At 45.1% G+C, this 24,363-nt stretch overlaps 1 protein-coding gene across 3 annotated transcripts in view; it reads right to left on the minus strand.

Annotated features, from left to right (window-relative positions):
* Positions 1 to 24,363, minus strand: part of ABC1 (ABC transporter 1) — a 126,117-nt gene that overhangs the window by 20,822 nt on the left and 80,932 nt on the right. For 2 of the 3 annotated variants that reach the window (XM_086797960.1, XM_086797963.1), the window contains exons 5-6: positions 13,485 to 13,644; positions 13,293 to 13,402 (exon numbers count right to left, since the gene is read on the minus strand). The exons of the other annotated variant lie outside the window; for it this stretch is intronic. In XM_086797960.1, the coding sequence (XP_086654086.1) occupies positions 13,293 to 13,402; positions 13,485 to 13,644 (270 nt within the window). The remainder of the gene's footprint in view (positions 1 to 13,292; positions 13,403 to 13,484; positions 13,645 to 24,363) is intronic. 3 annotated transcript variants of the gene reach the window in all.

Consider the following 24,363-nt stretch of genomic DNA (forward strand, 5'->3'; position numbering starts at 1 on the left):
GGTGCCCACCGGGTTGGGCCCCGGGCACATTTAATTAAATGCCCACTCTCTTACTCTCAATGTGAACCTGCCAAGGTTATAACACTACAAAGAGATTTTAATGAAATAAACAAAGGTTTCGGGCATACTTACTACCTGTTCACAGGCCACAAAACACGTCAAAATACAAGGCACTCGCACGGGTAGGGGTCCCAAGCCATGAACTAGACATTCATAGCAAGCAAACACACGAATACAGGTCACGCAAAAACAATGTCAAGCATGCGAACATGTGTGCATGTGCACTTGATTTATGGGCAATCTCCCAGTCATGGAACATGTACATCACTGGCATTTCCGGGGACGAATCTGGCACATCGGAAAGCATGGAACAGGAACCAAGAGCACTCGGATCCACACACAAGCCACATTTGGGCGCGAGAAACAGGCCACATTTATAAAGCCAAATGATGACAGATGACACATGGCACACTTACCCTATCCACACGCATAGGGGTTGTTCACACCTAAGAGCAACCAGGAAAGTCATCAGAATTGAAATCGGCTAGGTTGCCAACGGACTAATAACTATACCAACTTTATACATGCTAAGGTTATTGGAATTTCTATCATGGTTATTATTTGGCATTTTTCTCATGGTTATATCCATCCAAAGATGCACGTATTTTGCATAAATATTGGAATATCTATTTGGGGAAGAATCAATACCCATGGTATGGAGTATTCTTGGCTGAATATTGGTATATATTGGCATACATATTTCAGGAAGAGTCACTACCCATTTTATGGAGATTTGGGAATAATTTGGCTGCAAGTTATGGTCGCCTTGTGCGAGAGCTGTGGATATATGAAAATTTGGCAAACACAGGGCTGAGTTTATGGTTGCCCAGAGTGGGCTGTATTTTGGTATTTGTATGTGGATAATCCGGCTTGCACATGACTAGCAAAGCTTGTACTATTGAAATACTTCTTAGTAGTAAAGAATTCCAAGGGAAGAGAAGAGACAATGATTGCATGCACAATGATGATTGATTGATTGTATAGAAGCTTACACTAAGTAGGCTGTAAGCCTTATCTTTTGACACAAGGGAATCATACACACATTGGCACACTTATCCACACCTAAGGATGGTTCACACACACTAACACACTTAACCCATTTAGGGGCTATTCACACACAGACAGAAGTGGGTACACAAACAGTGGTACACGTACATGATGGGTACACACACAAACGATTACACACATACAAGACTCCGAATCCCAACAAAACCCCCTTTGGAGTCAAGGTGGTATTATAAGGATTGACCTTCATATCACGTGATTCAAAAGATCACGGTGGGGCCAACACTTGGACTCTCATGCTAGGCTTGATAAAAGGCTTGACCACACATGATATATGTTAGCCATCCTACACTACACCCCCCCCCCCTTTCTCTCGGCGCGACTCAGAACAAAGATGACTTGAAAATCAAAGCCTACAAATACAATGATAGAACAAAGCCTTTTATAACATCACGCGATTACAAACAGACAAGCAAAAATAATCATGTTTCGGGAGACATCCAAGGCAAAGACCCCTAATTGACACTCATTTAGAATGCCCAATCAGTATCTATCTCCGAAAGAGGCAGATCAAAGAATGTGACAATGAGATTTTTCAGGTGATAATGTAAAGATTTCCGGCTTCTCTCGACCATCTTCATTTACATTTTCAGCCACCAAGTTGGTATGATTCTTCTCTTGTTCTTTTGCCATTCTTTTGAAGCAACGGTCTTCTGTGTAACCTAGCTTCTTGCAGAAGATGGAATTAAAACCTTTCGCTTTGTTCCTACCCTTCTATTTTGTGAAGAAACCCTTCTCTAAGTCAATGTTGGTAGCAACTTGCTCTTGAAGTCATCTATCCTCGTCAACAAGGATACCCACCATGTTTTCATATAGCATCTCTTGAGATACCCAAAGTGTAGATAGCACTTCTTTGAACTTCTCAATCTCTTCTAGGCTAGAGAAGAAGTACCACCTTTTTGTCATCATCATCAATGTTGGACTTTAAGGCACTCAGTTGTTGCAAGAGAGAGCCTATGGTGCTGAGGTGCTCTTTCATTTTGAGATTGTAGTATTTTTGCTTGAGAAAGACTCTAGAATTGGTAATTTTATTCCCAAACATATTGTCAAAACTTATGCCATACCTCCTTTGAAGTTTTGTCGAAGTCGAGGTGATGTATAAGATTGTCTACCAGTCCAAGACATATGTGTACCAAAGCTCAGTCATTCTTGTCCTTGCAGGCTTGCACGGCTAGTGATGTGGTGGCACCTTTAAGTTTCTCCTCCACTCCCTTGACGACATTCCAGAGCCCGTCCCGCAATAGCACAAGCCTGATCTTGGTTTGCCGTGAGGGGAAGTTCCCGCTGAATCTTTCTAGGGCTAAGTTACCTCTATTTGACTCCATCATGCTCTATTTTGAAAAAGCCCCAATTTATACTATCGCTGGAATGTTTAATTAGATGGATAGTGAAAATACCAAAATCTGAATTGATGCACGAGGGGTAGCCTAAGTAAACGCAAGGAAATGCGAAACCCATTTACTAGGAAACGTCGGGGGTAGGCTAAGATTTGAAAAGAACATAGACATTTAGAAAAAATATAGCACATGTTTACATATAGTTTTTGACTGAAGGAAACATGTAAAAGTATGTAACAAAGTAGGTGAAAAGAAGACCATAAGGGCTGAAATTCATTAATCAATGATTGTGCAAGATACAACTTGTTTACATGGGAAGTAGGAGTCCATAAGGGCTGAATTTCAGCCATCAATGATAGTGCAAGATTACAAATTTATTACATGGGAAGTACACCCTCATCCTCAACTAGATCCTCAAGGCACTCATTCAATGAATCCTCATCCAATACATCCCATGCCTGGCATAGACCATAAGAATAAGAGGGCTCTTTCCGTGACAAGATTCTAAGATTACTATGCACATAAACCAAGTCATCAGCCTTCTTATGCCCTAGCCGATTCCGCTTCATGGAATGTATGAATCCATACGTTGACCAATTTCTCTTGCATGCTGAAGCGCTCGACACTTGAGACAAGACTTGAATCGCCATCTTTGCAACTCTGGAGTGCCTGTACCATAGTTCTCCCACCATGCAATAGGAGAAAGCTTTTGCATGTCCTCCAAAAGCTGATGCCTCTGAAAAATCACCCTGCTGTCCGATGTATTGTGATAGTTGTGCCTTGAATTCTGTCTTCTCTGCCGCATCTTTGCCCACCCTATCCAATGTCATCCGCCACCCTTTCATCACATCCTTATCCTTGTGTGGCTTCTTGATAAACAACTTTGGATTTAGGACAAAAGCTGATGCATGAAGAGGCGAATGAAGCATTTCCCAACGCTCTTGTACCAGCACCTGAATCTCCTCGTACATTGCATTGCCCTCGCTTTCTTCTTTCAAAATCTCCTTTATTTGCTCAAGCATCTGATCAATGCCCTCATACACCATACCCATGCAAGGTTCACCTCTATCCACCATGCGAAGCATTGCAATGACTGGCCATAAGACCTTTACATACTTTTCTGTGTCATCCCAAAAAGCAGTTGACAAGATTCGATTCTCTATGTGTAAAGCGTGCTCATTGTGTTTCTTCCACGCATCCCATTCCTCACTCGTAACGAGCTGCTTCAAGGGACTTTTCACCTTCACCAATCGATGCAACATCATAAAATTTGAAGCAAAACGAGTGTCACCTGGCCTAACAAGCTTGAGCTTTGAATGTTTACTAAGCATAGCCCCCATTGCATCATGGTTTCAAATGAACTGTGACTTCTTTGCCTTGGGTGATTGCACGATCCATCCACTCGATACAAGCCAAGTCCTTTCGCAAGAGATTCAAGCAATGAGTTGCACATGTTGTCCAAAAGATGTGGGGAAATACCTGCTCCACCAAGTGACCTGCAAGCTTGCAATTGGCAGCATTGTCTGTAATTACCTGCACCACGTTTTCCACACCCACTTCCCTAATGATCTCCAAAAGAGCTTCTACAATGAACTCCCCTGTTTTCTGGCTCCCCGATGTATCAATAGACCTCTAGAATAGCACACCTCCTGCACTCGAGACCATAAAATTTATCAAGGGCCTCTTTGCCGTGTCTGTCCACCCATCTGACACTATGGAGCACCCATAGTGTGGCCATGTAGTCTCCATTGCAGAGAGACGGTTGCCCACCCTGTCTCTTTCCTTGTCTAGAAGCGTGGTGCGAAGCTTCTCATAGTTGGAACTTGGGAGCTTTGTATCCCTTGCCAAAAGATGCTATTGCACCCACCATATCATGAAAATAAGGAGACAGCGCAATAACAAACCGCATACCACATGCATAAAAGCATCGAGCAACTACCTCATCTACTTCATCGCGGGATGCATTCTTGAACATACCTTCCACAGACGGCTGTTTAGCAAGCTTGTTGACGGCTGTCCATTGTTGAGTGTTGCTAGTTTTTTGCTTCTTCATGGTGCTGCCGTGGTCTTCACGAGTCATCTTTGCCCAGTCTTCAGCAGACACCTTGCAACACACTTGTATACCCTGGTTCTTAATGCCAAGCAAATGGGCTCGAACTCGTGGATAGGAGCTTGCAAAATTTATCTTGCAGAAAGTGCAAGACCACTTCTTGCTACTCCCCTTTCCAAATGCTGCATTCTCGGTCACGTATTTCCATAGAGGGTTAGGAGCATGAGGTGCTTTTGGCTTGAAAGGTGTGATAAGAGGGACCGCAGATGAAGAGGGAGAAGAGAACATGGTTGCAAGAAAGAAGTTAGGAAAAGAGAGGACTCTTTTTCTTGTAAGGCTTAAATTCTGCTCTGATTCAAGTTGTTTTGAACAGAGCCACTCAGGGACACAGGCTACCTTGATGCATTTGCATTTGCATTTCGAAGCTCTATGGCGAATAGCATCTGGGAGAGAGAGATGGTATTTAGGATTGAGGGGGCACTTGCAAGGCTCAAAAAGGACACTCCTAGGTACACAGTTAAAGCAAAGGCAAGGAGGCTGGGGAGCACAATTCAAGCCAAGGCAAGGAGTCTCCTCAGGTTGCATGGACCCATGGAGGATGAAGGCGAGTAGAGAGAACACTCGGAACACAGACTGTGAGAAATCGTTTTTCTTAAAAAAAGGCTGGCGAGTCGTTTTTTTTAAATGGACCTTAGAAAAAAAGCCCAAATTTTTTTTTACATCTGCATGAAAGCTGAAAATGTAAACTATCCCATCCCCCCCCCCCCCTTTTTCGAATTCTTTATTACCAACAAGGAGTATTTCAATAGTACAAGCTTTGGGGGCTCTCGGTCACACAGAGAAGTCTAATTATCCACAGATTACGGCGCACTCTAGGCAACCATATATTCAACCATGTGTTTGCCAAATTTCATATATCCATAGCCCTCACACAAGACGTCTTGCAGCCAAATCAGGCCCAAATCAATCCATAAAATGGATTGATTCTTCCCCATCCACATGAGAGGTGAAATTCTAAACTTGCACAATGGATACCTCACTGGGATAGAATGGGCCAAACCCCTATTGGGATTCGGAGTCTTATATGTGCGTGTCCGTCTATGTATGTGTACCCTTGGTTGTGTACCCACGTGTTTGTGTGTGAACACTCCCTAAAAGGGCTAAGTGTGTTAGTGTGTTAGGTGTGGATAAGATAAGTGTGCCATGTGTTACTTGTCTAGTATCGTGTGTGATTCCCTTGAGTCAAAAGATAAGGCTTACAGCCTATAAAAGCATGTTCTTGGTGTAAGCATAGTTGTCACAGTACAAAAGTACGATACCCTATAGTATAGTACCGTATGGGAATTTTTGGTACAATATGAAATTTTGGGATATCGTATGATAAAATACGGTTAAAAAAAACACTTACAAACTTAGACATTTTCAACTTGGAAGGGTAGACTCTAGAGAAGTTCAAGCTATGGAACTTGAATGTGAGGGAAGGTTATCGTATCATACGAGGCCGTACAATATTGTACCGCACAAACCGTACTGTACGAATAGGTTCGTACTGGTACGAGAAACAACTACGAGTGTAAGCTTCTATACAATCAATCAATTATTATTGTGCATGCAAAATCTTTCTCTTGTTCTTTCCATTTGAGTTTGTTACATCTCTCTCTCTCTCTCTCTCTCTCTCTCTCTCTCTCTCTCTCTACGTACACACCATGGGATTCTTACATCCCGGTTCTCTTGGGATGCCTTGATTTACAACATGGTATCAAAGCAGGTTACCTACGTTGGAGCAAGGGGCTGCCCTCGCCTTACCTGGCCGTTGTGGTTGCCATGCCTTTGTATGTGACCTTTCAGTCCGTCGCCTCTCCTGTCTGCTTGACGTTTGCATGCCGCTTTTCTCGTTGTCTTGCCCTTGGGCTACCTGTGCTTAGCTCTCCTTCAATGTTCCCCTTTTGCTCTGCTCGCTCTTCGCCTCGCTTCTCTTTTCCCACCTTTCTAGCCTGTCGTCACCCGCTCTGCTTCCTCGTTTCACTTGCGCAGTACTGCAGATAACCTCATCAGCCATGATGTGTTGTTTGTTGTGCTCCTATACACCTACCGTGCCTGAAGTGCCCGTCTTCTTCAAGCAGTCTCAACCCACCTCCACAGCTTGACTTTTCCTACATCCCGTCATCATTACTTGCTCGTCTTCAATGTTCAACACCAACAATGGGCTTCTTAGAATCAAGTGAAAAACATCTAATTGATGTTTTTGCACCCGTCAAAATTTAGGGCTTTTGCAACAATTGGAGAACTTGAAGCCCCAGTCAACAACAGGTCATCGACACCTAGCTTGCAGGAAACGTGTGGAAGAGTAGGAAACGCCGTTTCGGTGTTTCTGTAGAAGGGCCACGTTTCTCACCATGGGAAATGTTTAGGAAACGGCGAGTTTTTACCCCCAAAAAAAAAAAGATTTTTGACCTTGGGCGTGGCCCGTTTTGGTGCAACGCATTAAAAGAGAAGCCAGGCGAAGAGCGAGCAGAGCAAAAGGGGAACACTGAAGGAGAGCTAAGCACAGGTAGCCCAAGGGGGCAAGACAACGAGAAAAGCGGCATGCAAACGTCAAGCAGGCAGGAGAGGCGACGGACTGAAAGGTCACAGCCAAAGGCATGGCAACCGCAAAGGCCAGGTAAAGGCGAGGACAACCCCTTGCTCCAACGTAGGTAACCTGCTCTGATACCATGTTGTAAATCAAGGCATCCCAAGAGAACCGGGATGTAAGAATCCCATGGTGTGTACGTAGAGAGAGAGAGAGAGAGAAATGAAATGAAATGAAATGTTATATTAACGTCTTCAAAAGGCCATAATGACCTATGAGACCAAAAGTTACATCATGGTGGATCTGATACAATGTCTGGATAAAAAAACCCAGAAAATGAAAAATAAAGATGATACTACTGGCACCTAGAAAATGAAACTGGAACTGGAAGGTACACTATGGAGGTACCTCCATCTCATAATATGTGCCGCATCGGACACTGGCGGATCTCCTCAATATCCTCTGTGGTCAGCACCCTGACTGGGTGTCCCGCATGCCTCGCAAGAATAATCCGAATCTGCCGCTGCAACCTCCGTCTATGCTGGGATGCCCTCCTCCGTAGTCGTGGGCGTCTGGACCACCCAAGCTCAATCGCACGATCAATCAGTGTACCCCTGGTGTGGGCGGTATCCATGTCCTGCTGCTGCTGTGGTCCATCTGGCGCAGTGATGGCTGGACTAAAGAAGTCTGTAATGTGCCTCTGAGTCTGGCTCTCTGTGCGCCTAAGCAGGCTATCTCTATGTCTCCGCAGCTCAAGCAAGAACAATCCCAAACACCTCTGGTCCTGGTACCCCATGACTCTGGAAAGTGGTCCAAAACCCTCTCTGAATAAACAGTGGAAACGACCACGTATCTCATAGTATGCAGTACAATGGCATATATAATGCAGCTCTGTCTCTGACTCCCTATGGCATACTCGGCATATCCTAGCCTCAGCTGGTATGCCTCTATATCGGCCAATCTCAATCTCAAGCTGGTGTGAGGATGTGCGAATCTGACCAATAGCACATCGTACTGCATGAGACAAGTGTACATCCATGTAACTGGGTCTGATCACAAAACCATCTGCTGTGAGCTGAAGAAAATGCTCTCTGTAGAAAGCCATCTTCGTGCCCAGCTCCTCAGTCGGAAGCCATGTATGTAGGAGTGATCTCGTAAGAGCCTCAATCACCAGAGGGGCAGCCGCCAGCTCTGCTCGAATAATCTCATGAGGTACCACAGCCTTGGCTCTAATAAGCCTAGCAATCATAGATACCAAAGGCCTCTCCATACCTCTCCACCCGCCTGCGCTGTGATGGCCCACTGAAGGTCCCCATATCTGCACTCCATAAAGCATAGCTGATGTCACTAGAGTGTCAAAAAGCCAGAGTTTCGTTCGAGGTTCCTGAAACTGAACCTGCGAACACATCCTCTCCAAACCACCCAGGGCTGCATGTGCTCTAGTCAATCTAGTCTCTGCTGCTCTCCTCATCGAAAACACTGGCCCACTGAATACTACCCCAAGATATGTATATGCATCTGTATACTCCACAATCTCTTGCCCATATGTAAATGTGGAAGCTGATCGCCTAACCCACTGTGGCGTGGTGTTAAACACCATAACCTTGGTTTTGCCAAGGTTGACAGACAATCCACTATCATGTGCAAACTCATGTAAAGCATCCAGATGACGCTGCATACCCTTAGGGGAGTCAGAGATCAACACAATATCATCAGCATATAACAATAGTGGGATCCATGTACCTGCTAGCTGGGCTCCTCTGTCCCCCAATCTCTCAATGTAGTCAGAAGCCTCATCCACATACATACCAAACAGTGAAGGAGATAACGGGCAACCTTGCTTCACTCCTATAGTGGAGTGAACCAAAGTAGAGACCCCTTCTGGGGTGCGTACCTGTCCTGCAACTGATCTGTATAAAGCCATAATTCCCCATATGAGCTCTGTGGGTACCCCCATCTCCTGTAATCGCCTCATCAATCTGGCTCTGGGCACTGTATCAAATGCTTTGCGGAAGTCCACAAAGCTACAATAAATCCGTCGCCCATGCGACCTGCCCTCCTCAATAATGGCCCGCAAAGTCAAGATGTGGTCAAGAGTAGAGAAACCTCTCCTGAACCCTGCCTGTCCCTCTGCTCGAATGCCAACTCTCTCTGCCCATCTACTCAACTGCTGCTCAAGAATGGATGCATACAATCGTGCTAGTGTGTGACCAATCATAATAGTGCGATAATTCCCTGGCTGCATAGGGTCCCCTGACTTGAAGATAGGCACGATGGTGGACCTACTCCAAGTCTCGGGTAAGCCTTCGCACATAGCACGATTGAACATCACTGCTAGAAGCTCTGCCAGCATGTCTCTCGCATGAATAAAGTGCTCAGCAACCAATCCATCGTGATCATATGCTCTCCCAGTCTTCATCCTATCAATGGCCTTCCTTACCATCTCTGCGGTAAAGAAAGTACATGTCTGTGGGCATGGTGCTGGCGGGTCAGGAAAAGGTGTCTATCCAGGAACTGTATATAGAGATGCTGCATAACTACCCCAGACCTTTGTAGAAGTGATGGCCAAAGCAGGGGAGGACTCATGAAACAGACGCCAAGCCTCCCTCGAATCCTGGCTCAAGAACAGCTGGTATAATTCCTGCTCTAGCTGAGCAAGGAAGGCCCGCTTCTTCCTTCGCACAAGGCGTCGGAAGGCAATACGTGACTGTCGGTGAGTAGTGATTCCCAAAGCAACCTCCCGCTGCAGTCGGGCTCTGGTCTCTCTGCACTCCTCATCATACCAGCTGTTCTGGGGCATACATCTAGAATGCTGTCTCTGTCCAGGCTGAGTATGTGGATATGCCTCTCTCGCTGCATCATGTAAAGCCTCTGTCAGTATATGGGTCAACTCCTCCAAAGGTCTCCCTGGCTCCTCTGTGTACAGACGTCTATAAATCCCATCTGTGTAGACAGCATCAGTCTCTGAGGTAAAAGTATATCGAGTGTGATCTGCCCCTCGTGTCTTCTGAGCTGTGGTAAAGTGAAAAGAGATAGTCAATGTCAACAATGCATGATCCACTACTACCCCAATGGGCCGAGATCCAACTGTGAAGTCCTCAATGCATGAAACAAAGCTGGGCATAGCCATAACATAATCCACTGTGCTAGCACCATGTCTATGTGGAAAGCAAGTAAATCCAGCTGCTGACGGAAACCTCTGCAAGCCATTAAGTATGGCCAACCCATGCGCAGTCCCCATATCTACCAAATATCTCCCATACTCTGTGCACTCCACATCCTGTGAGCGTCTGTCTAATCCCATATCCAGAGTGTCCAACTCTCTCAGCATCTCCTCCGAGGTATCATAAAAGGCTGTCTGGCGGTTGCCCGTCCGGGCATTAAAGTCCCCTAACAGGATGATGTCTCCATCCCTAGAGAACTCCCATATGTCATCATCTAGCACAGAGAAAGGAGACTGCCCTCTAGGTGCTGCATATGTCGATGTACTAGGAGCAAAATAGCATATGGCAATATACAGGAATCTGCCTGTGTCGGCCCTCAGTCTCACCCACATATATCTGGCCTGATCATCTCTCCGAACTATGTGTAGAAGCGGTTGCAGCTCCTCCCTGAAAAGAACTGCCACCCCTCCTGATCCTCTACTACTGTGTACCGATCTCGTCCCTACTCTGCAAGCTGTCTCCCATCTGTATCCTGTCACCTGTGGCATCATCTGACCAGGGGCCTGGTGAGTCTCCGAGTAGAAGACTATATCTCTATCTCTAAAGCTGTCCTCAAAGGCACCTACATCAAGTCTGAGGGATCCATTGCAGTTCCAGGCTGCCAGCTTTAATTTGGTCCCATAGGTCTCGCACCGTCGTGTAGAGCGTCGCTCCACGATGACCACCCTCCCTTCTCTATAAAATGCTATCTTACCCTTTTCTCTTGCCGCTCTAATCTATGGCATGATTTCCTTCATATGTGCAAGCTGTGAAAGAGTAAGATCATCACCAAGAAAAATGCCTGTATTCTTTAAAGTGGGTCGTCTCTTCAAGAACTCCTTCTTCGCCTCAATAGAAGGGAAGCGAAGTATGAGAGCTCTTTCCTTTGATGTTTCCCCGTTGCCTCCGCTTTTTTTGCCCACTCTCCAGGCTTTTGCGTGTGTCGGACTGTCAATCCCCATCAACACCATAAGCTCTTTCACCTCCTCTTCAACTTTATCCCCGTCTTTAAGGCCGGTAATCCTCACATGCAAAGCACGTGTACGTCTTCGTTGTTCCTCTTCCAAAGTCATGTTAATGATTGTATGACGTTTTTTTTCCAGTCCCCCCACTACATTGGCCGGCATTTTTTAAACGTGTGAAGTGTTATGATGTTTTTTTTCAGCCCCCCTTGCTACATTGGCCAGCGTCCCTTTCAAATAGATGTTCGTTCGTTCGCGGTCGGCTGGCGATTGGACGTGCTAACACGGCCACGTGCAAGGCTGCCCACACACCTCTATTTGGAGTGGCCAAGTGGGCTAAGCGGCACACACCTAGGTCCTACGTAGGTATTAAAAGACAAAAAAAAATGACATTCGAAAAAAAACAGCTCCAAGTATTAAAAGAAAAAACGGCTCCCAAGCAACTCAAAGAATTAAAAAAAACGGCTCCCAAGTGTTAACGTTCAAAAAAAACGTTGGCAAGAAAGCGACGACTTTTTTTTTGCATTAAAAATGCTTGCCCTGTACTTCTCATCTTACCTGCACACAAAAATCAAGAGAGCTCTTAATTTTCTCTCTGTGAAATTCACCACCTCATCCACAGAAATATCTCTTTCCAATTCATTTACAGAAACATCTAGTACCTGGTGACGAACTAAGTGAAACAAAGACTCTCTAGCTACAATGACATCAAGAGAAATGACATCTTGCGGACCCAACAAATGGCGATAAAAGTCTATACACACATCTAGAACACAAGTAGGATCAATAATCAATACTCCTTGCTTATCTTGCATCCTGACAATATTCTCACGTGGAGGCTTTTGCTGTAAACGAGCAAAGAACGTTTGTGACTGACAATTAGAATCCATTAGGGCATCCATTCGAGCCATAAGCTTATATCTCACGTATTGATTCTCGTGCAATGCTGCAACCTAATGGGACAACCCATCAATAGCTATCTCAATGTTAGGACAAGAACCGTACTCTTGAACCACCTCGTTCAAATCAACCAACAACAATTTTCTAGGTTCCACAACTTCTCCCTAAAATATGATGCATTATGAATCCCATACTCGCGAGCAAGCTTTTGAATATTGAACATACAACACTCCCAAGCTCACACCCCAACAGAGATTACATGGCCTCAAAAGTTTTGTAACACCTGCAACATAAACTGATGGAAAACAGTATGCTCCAAGAAAGTCTGGTTAACCTTAAGAGGAGCCTTTTCCAATAAAGGCCTATAAGCATCCACAGAATGGCTATACATCTCCAATACCAAAGGAAAATGCTCTGACAAAATATGATTATATTCCACCTGCATGGACAATATCTCTAGCAGAAACAAATCATACTGGCAATATACATTCGGTCCAAATGAGCTCTTGTACCCACGTACTATTGAGAGGCATATGTAAATCCTCTCTCATGCGGGTGTAGCCATGACCACATGTCTTGTTTCAAAATTTGATTGGCAAACACATTCCAGCTGAGCCTCTCCAGCCCATCCATAATAGAGTGAGGTGTAGAAGCATGCTCCAACAGTTCACGTACATTAAAATTGCCCAATACACTTTTCCTCTAGTACCACACGTCTTACATGGCATCATGATGCTCCTCAGTGGTTGAAATCACCTTACATATTGGGGTGATTCTATTCTCTTCCGGCTTATAGCTGTGATTGTTGTATGTTTTTCTCATACTTAAAATAAGTCTCTTTCTTTATTTTTATTTTTTATTTTTTTTAAAAAAAATCTGTATGGCTGTAGATAATATGTAGAATTCTATTGTATGGGATTTGGGTAGGTTTTAGTTGCTCAGCTTGTGGGCTGATTTCTGCTCCCTCTTCCTCACCTTTGCTATAACCCCTCATCACCTTTGCTATAACCCCTCAATCAAAGTGTACATCACTCAATCCCAACTTTCACTCGACGGTGGTTACACACGCTTCCACAAAACATCAAAGAACAAGTCTTTATAATAGCAAAATAAAGGATGCAATATTTTTTAACTGCCATTTACCTGCATGAACCGATGAACGAAGAGCTCTTGTAATGTAAGATGTAATAAACGCATTCCAATACTATCTCTGATAGCCTGACTCATTTTGGTAACTTTGTCTATGGAAACACCTGCTCAAGTACTCAAACTTCTTTAAAGAACACACAAACAGACCGCACTACAGCACATAGTCATTGTCCTGGAATGACTCACCCGGGACAAGCTCCGTTGTAAGAACACGCTTGCTTGAGAACTGGAGAATCACCTTTGGAACATACACTCCTTTTTCATGTGATAGAAGCTGCTGAAACCTTATTTGGCTTGCTGCTTCTAAAGTGTAATCGCATTCCCTGGCCAATTCTTCTTTAGCCACCTGAATTAAGTTTGTGTTAGGCCACATGTATACAAAGCTGGTAAGGTATGGGGTAACGCAACATCACCCACATCAAATACACCTCCCAAGCAAATAAAACCTTATGAAAGTCAAGAACTCAATGTCCGTGTAATATATAATTCATTTTATAGAGCTATAAGAATCAAAAATCTACATAGATCAACCAATACGACTTCGTAAAATGATGAGAAGGCTCTTTCTCTGATGTGAGGCAAGGCCCCAGGTTTTCTATGAGGAAACCGAAGAGATTATGCCATATATGCAGACAGAGGCACACTGCAGATCGTTTTCTTGGATTTGATTCCTCAATCTCCATTCCACACCTTACTCAGCAGTAGATACAGGTTGTGAGTTTGGGAGCCTGATTGCATGGCAGACTTTCAGATCATCTTGCTGTTCTCAAAGTTGTTAATTTACCCTTAAAAACAGTCACCTCAATACCCTGCCCCCCTTCCCACTAACTTTCCCCCAAACTTCCACCTTCAGGTAGTATCCATTTTTGCAAAAACTGCTTGTACTCTTGCATCCATTTACTGTCGGACCTGACAGGACTACTTAATGTAGACAAGAGGCCGTCATTTGTATTACAAGAGACAGCCCCTTCTTGTTTGATACAGTTAGTGTTGTATGGAACTATGACATTCCTCATAGGCTCCAATAGCAGTAATTTTATTCTTTTTGTGTCCACTTACCTCAGAGTATGTAATTTAACACTTGAAAAAAAAAGGTCCACCCCAAGTATTTACCCCCCCCCCCCTCTCCCTCTTCTCCCTCCCCTTCTCTCCTCTCCCCCCCCAAATAACAAAAAAAACTATGTTTCTTTTCATCCTATGCCTCATCCCTAAGCCTTTCTCACTAACACTTCAGATCATGTCACCAAAGCATCAAAATACGGGTTGCTGATATCAAAAACACAACGCCCCCCCCCCCCCCCCCCCCCCCAAAAAAAAAAAAGTTTGGGGAAAAGTGACGTGGCATTGATGACATGGCAATGGTGACATGGAACTTAGCTTGGAATGATGCGACTTGCTTTTGGCAAGCAAAAGATTAAAAGTTCTTTAAATACTAAAAAGACAACATGTTTTATTATTAAAAAGATGCTTTTTGGACTATAATTGAGTTTTAAAGCGCTTTTCTCCAGCTTTTGGGCAAAGACTATAAATTCAGCTATTCTCTCATTGTTGAGACGTGTAAAAAAGATGAGACCTCTCTAGCTCTAAGAACTTGTACTCAAGACTCCTCCAAGGGGTTTTATCTAATATAACTCGGAGGCGGGGGGTCGACCCAAGGCTGTTCCAACCCCTAGTGTGGTGTATGCTCTCTCTACTCTATGGAAATGAAATAATATGTGATTTCCATGTCAAACAACACTAGAATCTAATTCAGCACTTTGCCCCAAGAGAGGCATAACTCTCTAGCCTCGGGTTCCAAAGTGTTTCCCAATACATCGGGAATCCCACCAACCACTAGCTTAGAAATTTCCTTGGACTTTACTTGCTCAGTAGGTCCCTTAGGACGATCCGAACATTGAGCCAACATGTGCCCCTCTTTGCCACATCTAAAACATTTCCCTTCCTTGTGGTAGATCTCTATTTGCTCATTGGTCAAGTTGTGCTTTCCCTTCTAGGAGTTTGGAATACCCCTTGGCTTCATAGGCTGAAACCTATTCTTGGAGTTATCATGCTTCTCAAGTACCATTTTCGTCGATTCGTCTACCATGTAGACCTTGGCAGCAACTAAAGTTGAATGCATCAAATCTTGGATGGCATCATTTGGGCATATATTCACAAAATCTCAAATGTTGTCATGCAAACCAGCCTGATAGCCTTCATAGAAATCTCTTTGAAAGGAGTAATCTTGAGATATGCATCCCAAAATTTGTTTGTAGTGATCAACTCTCTCACTTGTTTCCATCCACAATCTTTCCCATGCAAGGTGCACATCATCTTCAAAACTTCTTCGGTAAAAACTAATCGTAAAACTTCTTCTTGAAGTCTTTCCATTTCTTGGGGGATGTTCCCTCAACCATGAGTGCACCCCACCATGCACTGGCTGCGAATCTTAGATGACTCCGAACAGTTTTCGGAACGAAAAGTAATATCAAATTGCTGGATAAAAGTGAGGGCTTTGTTTGTGTAGCCATATGCTTTATCATATAGTGTAAACCACACCGTCCCTCCTCCTTTGAACTCCTTAGCTTTCTTCCCTTTCTTTCCATGTCATGGAGAGGGTGGATCTAGAAAAAGAAGAAGACGAAGAAGAAGAAGACGATGAGGAAGATGAAAGATGAAAGGCTTGACAGGTTCTTGGGTTTGCTTTCCACTTTTGGTAGCTTGGTACTCTTCTTGGTGGTGAGTGCTTTCCATTGCTTGAAGAAAAAGCAAAAAGCACCGCGTAGGAGAGAGAGAGAGAGAGAGAGAGATTTTATTAAGGTCTTCCAAAAGACCGAACTCGGCCTATCAGACAAATCGGTGTACCTGTATGGAGTATCCTCTGTCATCCCAACAAAATGAAAAAGTACTGAACTAAAAAGTTGAATCTGGGTGTGCAATAAGTACAATGAGTGGTGAAGGGGATGGAGCTCTACTACTAGGAGAATGCAAAGCTATATGCATGGAGTATACAATCATGATATGCAACCTAGCTAGCTCCATCCTGGGGGTATAAAATGGTATACATCAGTGAAGGGGATGTCCACAGCTCCCTGAAGAACATGCCTGGGTGTGCTCTGAAGCGAGCCAGTCGCTCCGCACCCTCTGTGTGAAACTGAGCTCTGGTCTCTGTCATCTCTCTCCGGTATAGGCGTGGTGTCCGAAAGCCAGGTGTCCTCTGTCTCCTGCGGGCTCTGAGTGTCTCTGCTCTCTGGATAGTAATTCCCTGCCGTGTAGGGGCTGGGAGTGGGATGGATCTCTGAAAAAAATGTAGTAATCTGTGTCTGTCGTCCCCCCTCTGGTCCCTGTCATACTGGAATGGTGGTAGATGATCCATGTCTAGGCCATGCTGTGAGAACCAATGTGTGACCTATGCATACCATGATCCTCTGTCTCCTGCCTCACCCAGCTGTCTAGATGCCTCAAAAGCTCTGTATGACAATCTGTCCTGTGGCATCTCTCTGAATCTGTCTAGCAGGCATATAGTCTGAAATATGGCCTCTACCATCATAGGAGGCGCAGCAAACTCTGCTCGGATAATGTCATGAGGTACTGACGGTTTGCTGCGTATCATGCGTGCCATCATGAGGGCATGTGGTCTCTCTATCTGTGTCCACCAATGGGTAGCAAGGCCTCGCGCCCATACCACTGCTCCATACATCAATGCCGGTGTGACTAATGTGTCAAATAGCCACCCCTTCGTCCGGGGCTTCTGAAAATACGCCTGGTGGCACTGTCTCTCTAGCATAGCCAATGCTGCATACCCCGTGTCAATCTAGCTCTGGCTGCTGAACCCATGGTGAAGCGTGTGGCTGCTGCAGAGAAGGTAACCCCTAGGTACACGTATGATGTCACCACCTCCACCTGGCGTCCTGCGAGAGTGAATGTCAGCTGACTCCTGCCCTGTCTCGATGTATGAAAGACCATAACCTTGGTTTTCCCAAGGTTCACAGTAATACCCCTCTGTGTGCAGAAATCATCGAGTGCATGTAGATGCTGCTGTAGACCACCTGGAGACTCAGACACTAATACAATATCATCAACATAAAGCATAATATGTACTGAGGTACCTAGTAAATCAACTCCATCTCCGCCTCCCCGTGTAATGAAGTCAGCCACCTCATCAATGTATAACCCAAATAGCGTGGGGGAAAGTGGGCATCCTTGCTTCACACCAATGGTGCTAGCAATAGTCTCGGACATACCTCCTGGACATCTGACTCGCCCAAAAACCTGCTCATATAATGCATAGATGCTCCATGTCATATCTGCTGGTATGCCAAGAGACTGCAGGCACTGAAAGAGCCTCTCTCGTGGTACTGTGTCAAATGCCTTGCGGAAATCCACAAAGCAGCAATAGAGCTTTCTCTTCCTCACTCTGGCCTGATCAATCATACATCTCAAAGTGAATACATGGTCAGTGGTAGAGAAAGCTCTCCTGAAGCCTGCCTGCCCTGATGAGCGTAAACCTGCTCGCTCAACATATAAGCTAAGCTCTTGCTCCAACACTGCACCATAGAGTTTGGCCAACACGTGGCCAACCATAACCGTCCTGTAGTTGCTCGGGTCGAGCATATCCCCTGTTTTGTGAATCGGCACAATGGTGTGCATCATCCACTCCGCAGGCAAACCCTCTGCTAGTGCCCTGTTAAACAGGTGTGCAAGAAAAGGAGCCAAAGAATCTACTGCATATATGAGATGCTCACCCTGCAGGCCCATATGGTCGGCGGCCCGTCCATGCTGTAGGCGGCGGATAGCTTCTTGTACCATCGAGTGGGTAAAGAAGCTAGCTGTGGTAGGTCGAGGCTCCTGTGGCTAAGGTATAGGTGGCTGCTGTGGGGTGTGGTGTAGGCCCTCTGCATATGTGTGCCATGTCTGTGGGTCTGCAATAGGTGTCGGTGTCCGGGGCTCTCTGAACTGCCACCATGAGACAGGGCTATCTCTACTCATGAAGAAATGAAAGATCTCTAGCTCCTGTATCTCTACGAAGGCCCGCCTTTTGCGGCAAGTAAGTCTCCTCATCTCTCTCCTCGACTCCTGCTCTGTGATGGCTCCCAAGGCTCTCTGGATGCGGAGCCGTGAGTATAGGGCTTTGCACTCGTCATCATACCATCTGTTCTGGGGCATAGTCCCAGATCTCGCGGGCTCTCCTGAGTGGACACGATGTGGGAAGCTCTGTAATGCAGCCGTGTGTAGGAGTGATGCCAGCTGGGCTTTAATGGTATCCATAGGTGCCAGGGGATCCATGAGTAGGAGCCCATCCTCTACTCTGCCAGTGTATATGTCTGCCATGTCATGTGTGAAGTAGATGGTAGTGTGTGGCGTCGGTATGTGGGGGGCTGGTGATACTGGTGATCCGGCTAGTGAAAATGCCAATTATGTATGATCTGCCCCAATAGGACGAGGTGGAATGGAGAATGAGGTGACAAGCTGTGATGCCTCCAAAGACCCCATAATGTAGTCTACCACCGTGCCCCCGGTCCGTGTATGACCCCCATGTGGGAAGCATGTCAGCCCTCTTGATCCCGGCCACTGTAGCATCCCGTTATAAATAACGAGACGATGCCTGGCTCCCAACTCTAGTAAGTGGTCCCCATAATGTCCTCTATCTGGTCCAGTGTCCTCTGATGCCTGACTAGCCCCTATCTCCTTTGGATCCACAGGGTGGAGGATCTCCATGTCATCATAGTCATACACCTCACACTGTCTGCTCTGTGTGTGGGCATTGAAGTCGCCCGTAAGAAATACTCCCCCTAGTGTAGAATAATGCATAATCCCCTCTGACAGACAAGTGTATGGCGAGGCTCCTGTCTCCTCCTCCTGTGGCATGTCCTCTGTAATGACATAAGAGGATCCTGATGGAGAAAAGTAACATAGAGCTATGTATATAACCCTGTCCTGTGAGAGCTGTAAGCTGATCCACATGTATCTGGCCTCTGGATCCTGTGCTACCACTCTCAGTCTCCCCTGTAGCTCCCGTTTGAATAGAACTGCTACTCCCCCCGACCCTCTCGAGGTACCCTGGCGTGTGGTCCTCCTGTATGCTAACTCCCACTGGAATCCCTCTACTCAAGGTAGCCCTCTCTCTGGGCTCTGATGTGTCTCTGTCAGAAGTATGATGTCTCTCCCCACCATAACATGCTCCAGTCATCCAGGCTGCACCCATAGTGAACCATTACAGTTCCATACTGCCATGTGTATCTCTGTCAGTGGCCTGGTTTGTGTCCCATAGGCCCCAAACCGCTAATCCATGGGCCGGCCATCAATGATGACCCGACCATCTCGATAGAAGGCCTTCTTGCCTTCTCTCGCGTGTAAGACTCGTGGCATGCAAGTTCTCCTATGCTCAAGCTGCATCCTCGTGAGATCATCATCCAAGAAAATAGGAGCTCCCTCTAAACCCCGTAGTATGACCCTCTTCCTCATGAAGGTGACCCTCTCCATCTCTCCTGCAAACTTTAGGATGAGGGCTCGCTTGCGTGTTGAGTCTTTCCCGGCTCTCCATGCTTTGGTAAAGGGGAGAGGGTGCTCTTCCTTGTAGCCGAGCTTCATGCATAGAAGCTGTCCATCTTTCTCGGGAGTGGAGTCGGGTGTCTCGGCTATACCTGTGACTCAAATGTTGAGGCGGCGGGCATGCCTCATCTTCTCCTCCTCAATGGTGGTGTGAATGATTTTATGTTCTTCCCTTTGAGTCTCCTCCCTCACTTCTTTACGGATGTTCTTCTTCACCACCTCAACCCATCCTGACTGCTTGGCTTCGAGCTTTCCCTCCATGTCCTTTGTGATCTCCTTGGAGATCTCTTCTTTGATGGCCGTGAGAGTGTTGTCATTGATCTCCCCTTCTTCCTTCTCAGTATTCTTGATGGCTACCATTTCCACTTTCAATGCACTCACCTCCTCCTTGAGTGCCGTGTTCTCTTGTTCGAGGTTCGTGACCCGTGCTTCGAGAGCCATGATGTGCCAGGGTAGTTTGTTCTCCACCTCATTGAGGTTGGAATCGGATGTCTTCTTGTTCTCCTTGATTAGTGCCTTCATTGCCATCTCGAGGGCCTCGAGTTTCTCTTGGAGACTCAGGGCTATTCCTCCAGATCACTCTGCAATGGTTTTGGCCTAATGTTGAGTGTGCAAGGAGCTAGAGCTCCTCCACCAGCTGGGGGTACAGAGGTGAGAGAGAGTTATGTTGCTGCCTTGGGGGCCTGAGCAAGGGTGGGTGGGGAAAGGGGAAGGCAGGCAAGCAACAAAGCGGGCAGCGGGAGGGGTGGGCGACCAGTGGAGCAAGGGTGCGGAGACTGAAGCGACGGGTGGGAGAGGCGAAATGCGACCAGTGGAGCAAACCTTCACTCTGATACCACTGAAACAGGCCTTTATAAGGGTTGTGGCATGGGTACTTAGCTTACCTTCAAGAAAATAACAATTTCACGCATAAAAACTTGAGAAATCTGAAAATAAACAAATGAGAGCGCCGTTCATGAGACTATAACCAAATAGACGTGCTCCAAGCAAGTACACGAGATACCAGACCCAATGGAACACCAATCGTCCAGGCATTTCCAGGCATGTACACACAGGCACAAGTCCCAGCGAAAAGCCAAGTCCACAGTATCACACAAGTGGCATCATTCCCTAGCATATGCGACTGCCATGGATACCAGTTCAATGTACATACATAATAAGAAAGCACGGGTGGACCAATTGAGTGGCCAAATGGTGACACAATGGTCACTGAATGTAACTGTGGTCTCCTAGATAGAGCGTTTGCAACCACCTTCTTCTTTCTAGGTGTATGGATAATCTAGAAATGAAACATGAACAAAAAGTTTGCCCACATCGTATGCTTCTCGGAAAGCTTAGTTTGGGTCAAAAAATTTAAAAATGTCTCAAACTTTGATGATCCGTCTTCACCATACATAAGCATGAAAGGACTAAAACATGTACTCGTATGCTTAGTACTGTAATATGCAAATTCTAACATAGGAAGATAATCCTCCCATGAACTCTGTCTTTTGGATACATATACCCGAAGCATATCCTCCAAAATCTGATTCACTCTTTCAGTTTGGCCATCAGATTGATGATGATCTGAGAAACTCAAATTCAAAGTTGTTTCCAACTTCTCAAAAACAAGTTTTCAAAAATGACTCGTAAACTTAGATCCCCTATCACTGACTATGTCATGCGGTAACCCGTACAGTCTAAACAATTGCTCGATAAACTCCCTTGCTAATTGCGTAGCTGTAATGGTCTTCCAGGTCGGTAAAAATAGAACCGTGGCCTTGATGTGTTCTTGGCAATCCGGTAATAAAATCCATGGAAATACTTTCCCATTTATTACTTGGGATTTGCAAAGGATGCAACAACCCAGCCTGTCTAAAGCGTTCAGCTTTATTTACTTGACAAACTTGACACTTGAGAACATAATCTTCCACATACCCTTTCATCTTTGGCCAATAAAGAGTGTGTTTCACTAACGATAATGTCCTATGTACCCCAAGATGTCCAGCAGAAGGGGCGTCGTGACACTCCTTAAGAATCTTGGACCTAATGTTCGAGATCTGTGGTACACAAATTTTGTCATTACGGAATAGTAAACCATTCTGTATCATCCAGTGGCCTCCTGCAGCCTGAATGGTAGGCTGCTCAGTCATTGAGTCTTGGTCAATCAATGAGCTCCCGTCCTGGATCTTCTGCCAAAATGGACCAAAATAACTATCAGTCCTGCAAAGCTCTCTCAATGATTGAAATAAGTCGGTAGAAATCTCGGTGAACGACAAAGTATTCATCTCTCTAATTCGACTAAGTGCATCTATGACACTATTCATGGACCCTTTCCTATAACGAATCTCAAAATCAAAATCTTGCATTAATTCAGCCCATCGAGCTTTCCTTCCTCTCAAATCATCCGCATCACACACATACTTTATTGACTGATGATCAGTCAATACCACAAACTTGGAGCCATATAAATAGTCTCCAAACCTTGAGAGCGTGAATCACAGCATAAAGTTCCTTCTCAAGGATTGGCCAACGAGATGGAGTGTCGTCTAGCTTTTTACTTTCAACACCAACAGGTCTACCATCTTGAAATAGAGCAACCCCGATGGCATAGTCACTGGCATCAGTGTCAAGAACATAAGGCCGACTAGGATCGGGTAATGCTAAGATAGATGCTTCCTTGACTTTATCTTTCAAAAGTCTGAAGGCCATATCCACATTGTTATTCCAAGTGATAGACTGATTTGACTTACGTCCACGACCTTTCAACAAGTCGGTCATCAGTAGTGTGAGCTGAGAGTACTCCCGCACAGATTTCCGAAGAAAAACAACTAAACCAAGAAAAGAACGAAGTTGTTTCACTGTTCGCGGTATAGGCCAGTCCCAAACCTTCTGAACTCGGTCATAGTCAATGCTCAATCCATCTCGTGTGATCTTGTGTCCCAAGTAAATGATGTCTGTCATGAAAAAACTCACATTTACTTAATTTAGCAAATAGTCAATTCTGTCTTAAAATAGTTAAGACAATCGTGAGGTGTCTAACGTGATCCTCAAGAGTACGATTGTATATCAAAATATCATCCAGGAACACAACCACAAATTTTTCCCAATGTTCACGAAAAAGATCATTCATCATTTGCTGGAAAGTGGCTGGAGCATTGGTTAACCCAAAAGATAATACGAGAAGCTCGTAATGGCCATACCTAGTCCGGAAGGCGGTTCTTTCAACATACCTTTCATGAATACGTATCTAGTGATAACCAGTACGTAAATCTATCTTCGTGAAATATTTTGCTCCTGCTAACCGGTCAATCAGGTCATCTGATCTAGGGAGAGGATAACGGTTCTTAGTTGTCAGCTTGTTCAATCTCTTGTAATCTATACACATTCTCCAGGTGTTGTCCTTCTTTCTCCAGAGCAACACAGATGAACCCCAAGGTAATTTACTTGGACGGATCTGGCCCATCCTCAAATAATCTTCGAGTTGTTTAGCCAACTTATCTTCCTCAGCTTGGCTCATCCTTTAAGGTGGAATACCAACAGGGTGAGTACCAAGGATCAAGTCAATACGATGATCTACTGCCCTTTCAGGTGGCAAGCCCGATGGCAGTTCCTTAGGAAATACATCTTGAAACGAATCAAGTATCTTCTGTAATTCTTTGCTTTCAAATACACTTAATTCATTGACATCAATGGAAGATATGAGAAATGAAGAAAGTGAAATCAATACACAATGGAAAGCAGTATACAAAGAAGAATCCATTATATTTCCAAAATCAATTGTATTTACAAGAGATCCCTGAGAGGACTGTATACAATCACCTAAGATACTATACTGGGTGTTCCTATCTTCAAAAGAAAAAAGATGACTAGACCAATCTATCTGGACTTGAAGAGTCTTCAACCACTCAATCCCTAATAACAAGTCTAAATGTTCTAGGGGCATAAATAGCATTCCAGAGTATCTTTGTAGTCCTGAATCCGGATTGGTAGCATCTCCACCTTTCGATCCCATACTTGCCGATCCACACGTAGGCGTACCTCATAGGTATGATCGCTGGGCGTTGTATCAAGACTCAATTTCTACACAAGTTTGTAGTTAACGAAGTTGTGTGAGCTACCAGGGTCTAGAAGAATGTGGATTCTATGGTCATTCACTTCTCCATAAACTCGGAGAAGATCATGCAAGCCAAAAACTTTAGAGTTGAACAGACAATCAGAACATGTACTAGGACGAGAAAGTACAGTACCTGACGTACCTGTCAAAGATAACTGGTTAGCTGTCTTTGGCTTGAATCCTTCGTTGGTCTTTGCACCCTTTTGCTTCGGGCACTCGTTACGCATGTGTCTTTTTTCTTCGCAAATGAAGCAACGTCCCTCCTTCTTGAGCTTCAAAGCCTTAAGGAGACGTTTCTTCTTCACTGGTGTCGAAGTTGAATTCTTCGAAGGTTGGTCCGAAGACTTTCCTTCAGTCGTGCTAGCCATTGGTACGGAGAACTTCCTTTTGTGCTTGTTCCCCTGCTCGGTAACGGGTTTAGACTTGGAAGAGACCATT

The sequence above is a fragment of the Cibotium barometz genome, chromosome 5 (assembly GCF_041138505.1).
Source record: "Cibotium barometz isolate CiBa-2024 chromosome 5, ASM4113850v1, whole genome shotgun sequence".
NCBI lineage: Eukaryota > Viridiplantae > Streptophyta > Polypodiopsida > Cyatheales > Cibotiaceae > Cibotium > Cibotium barometz.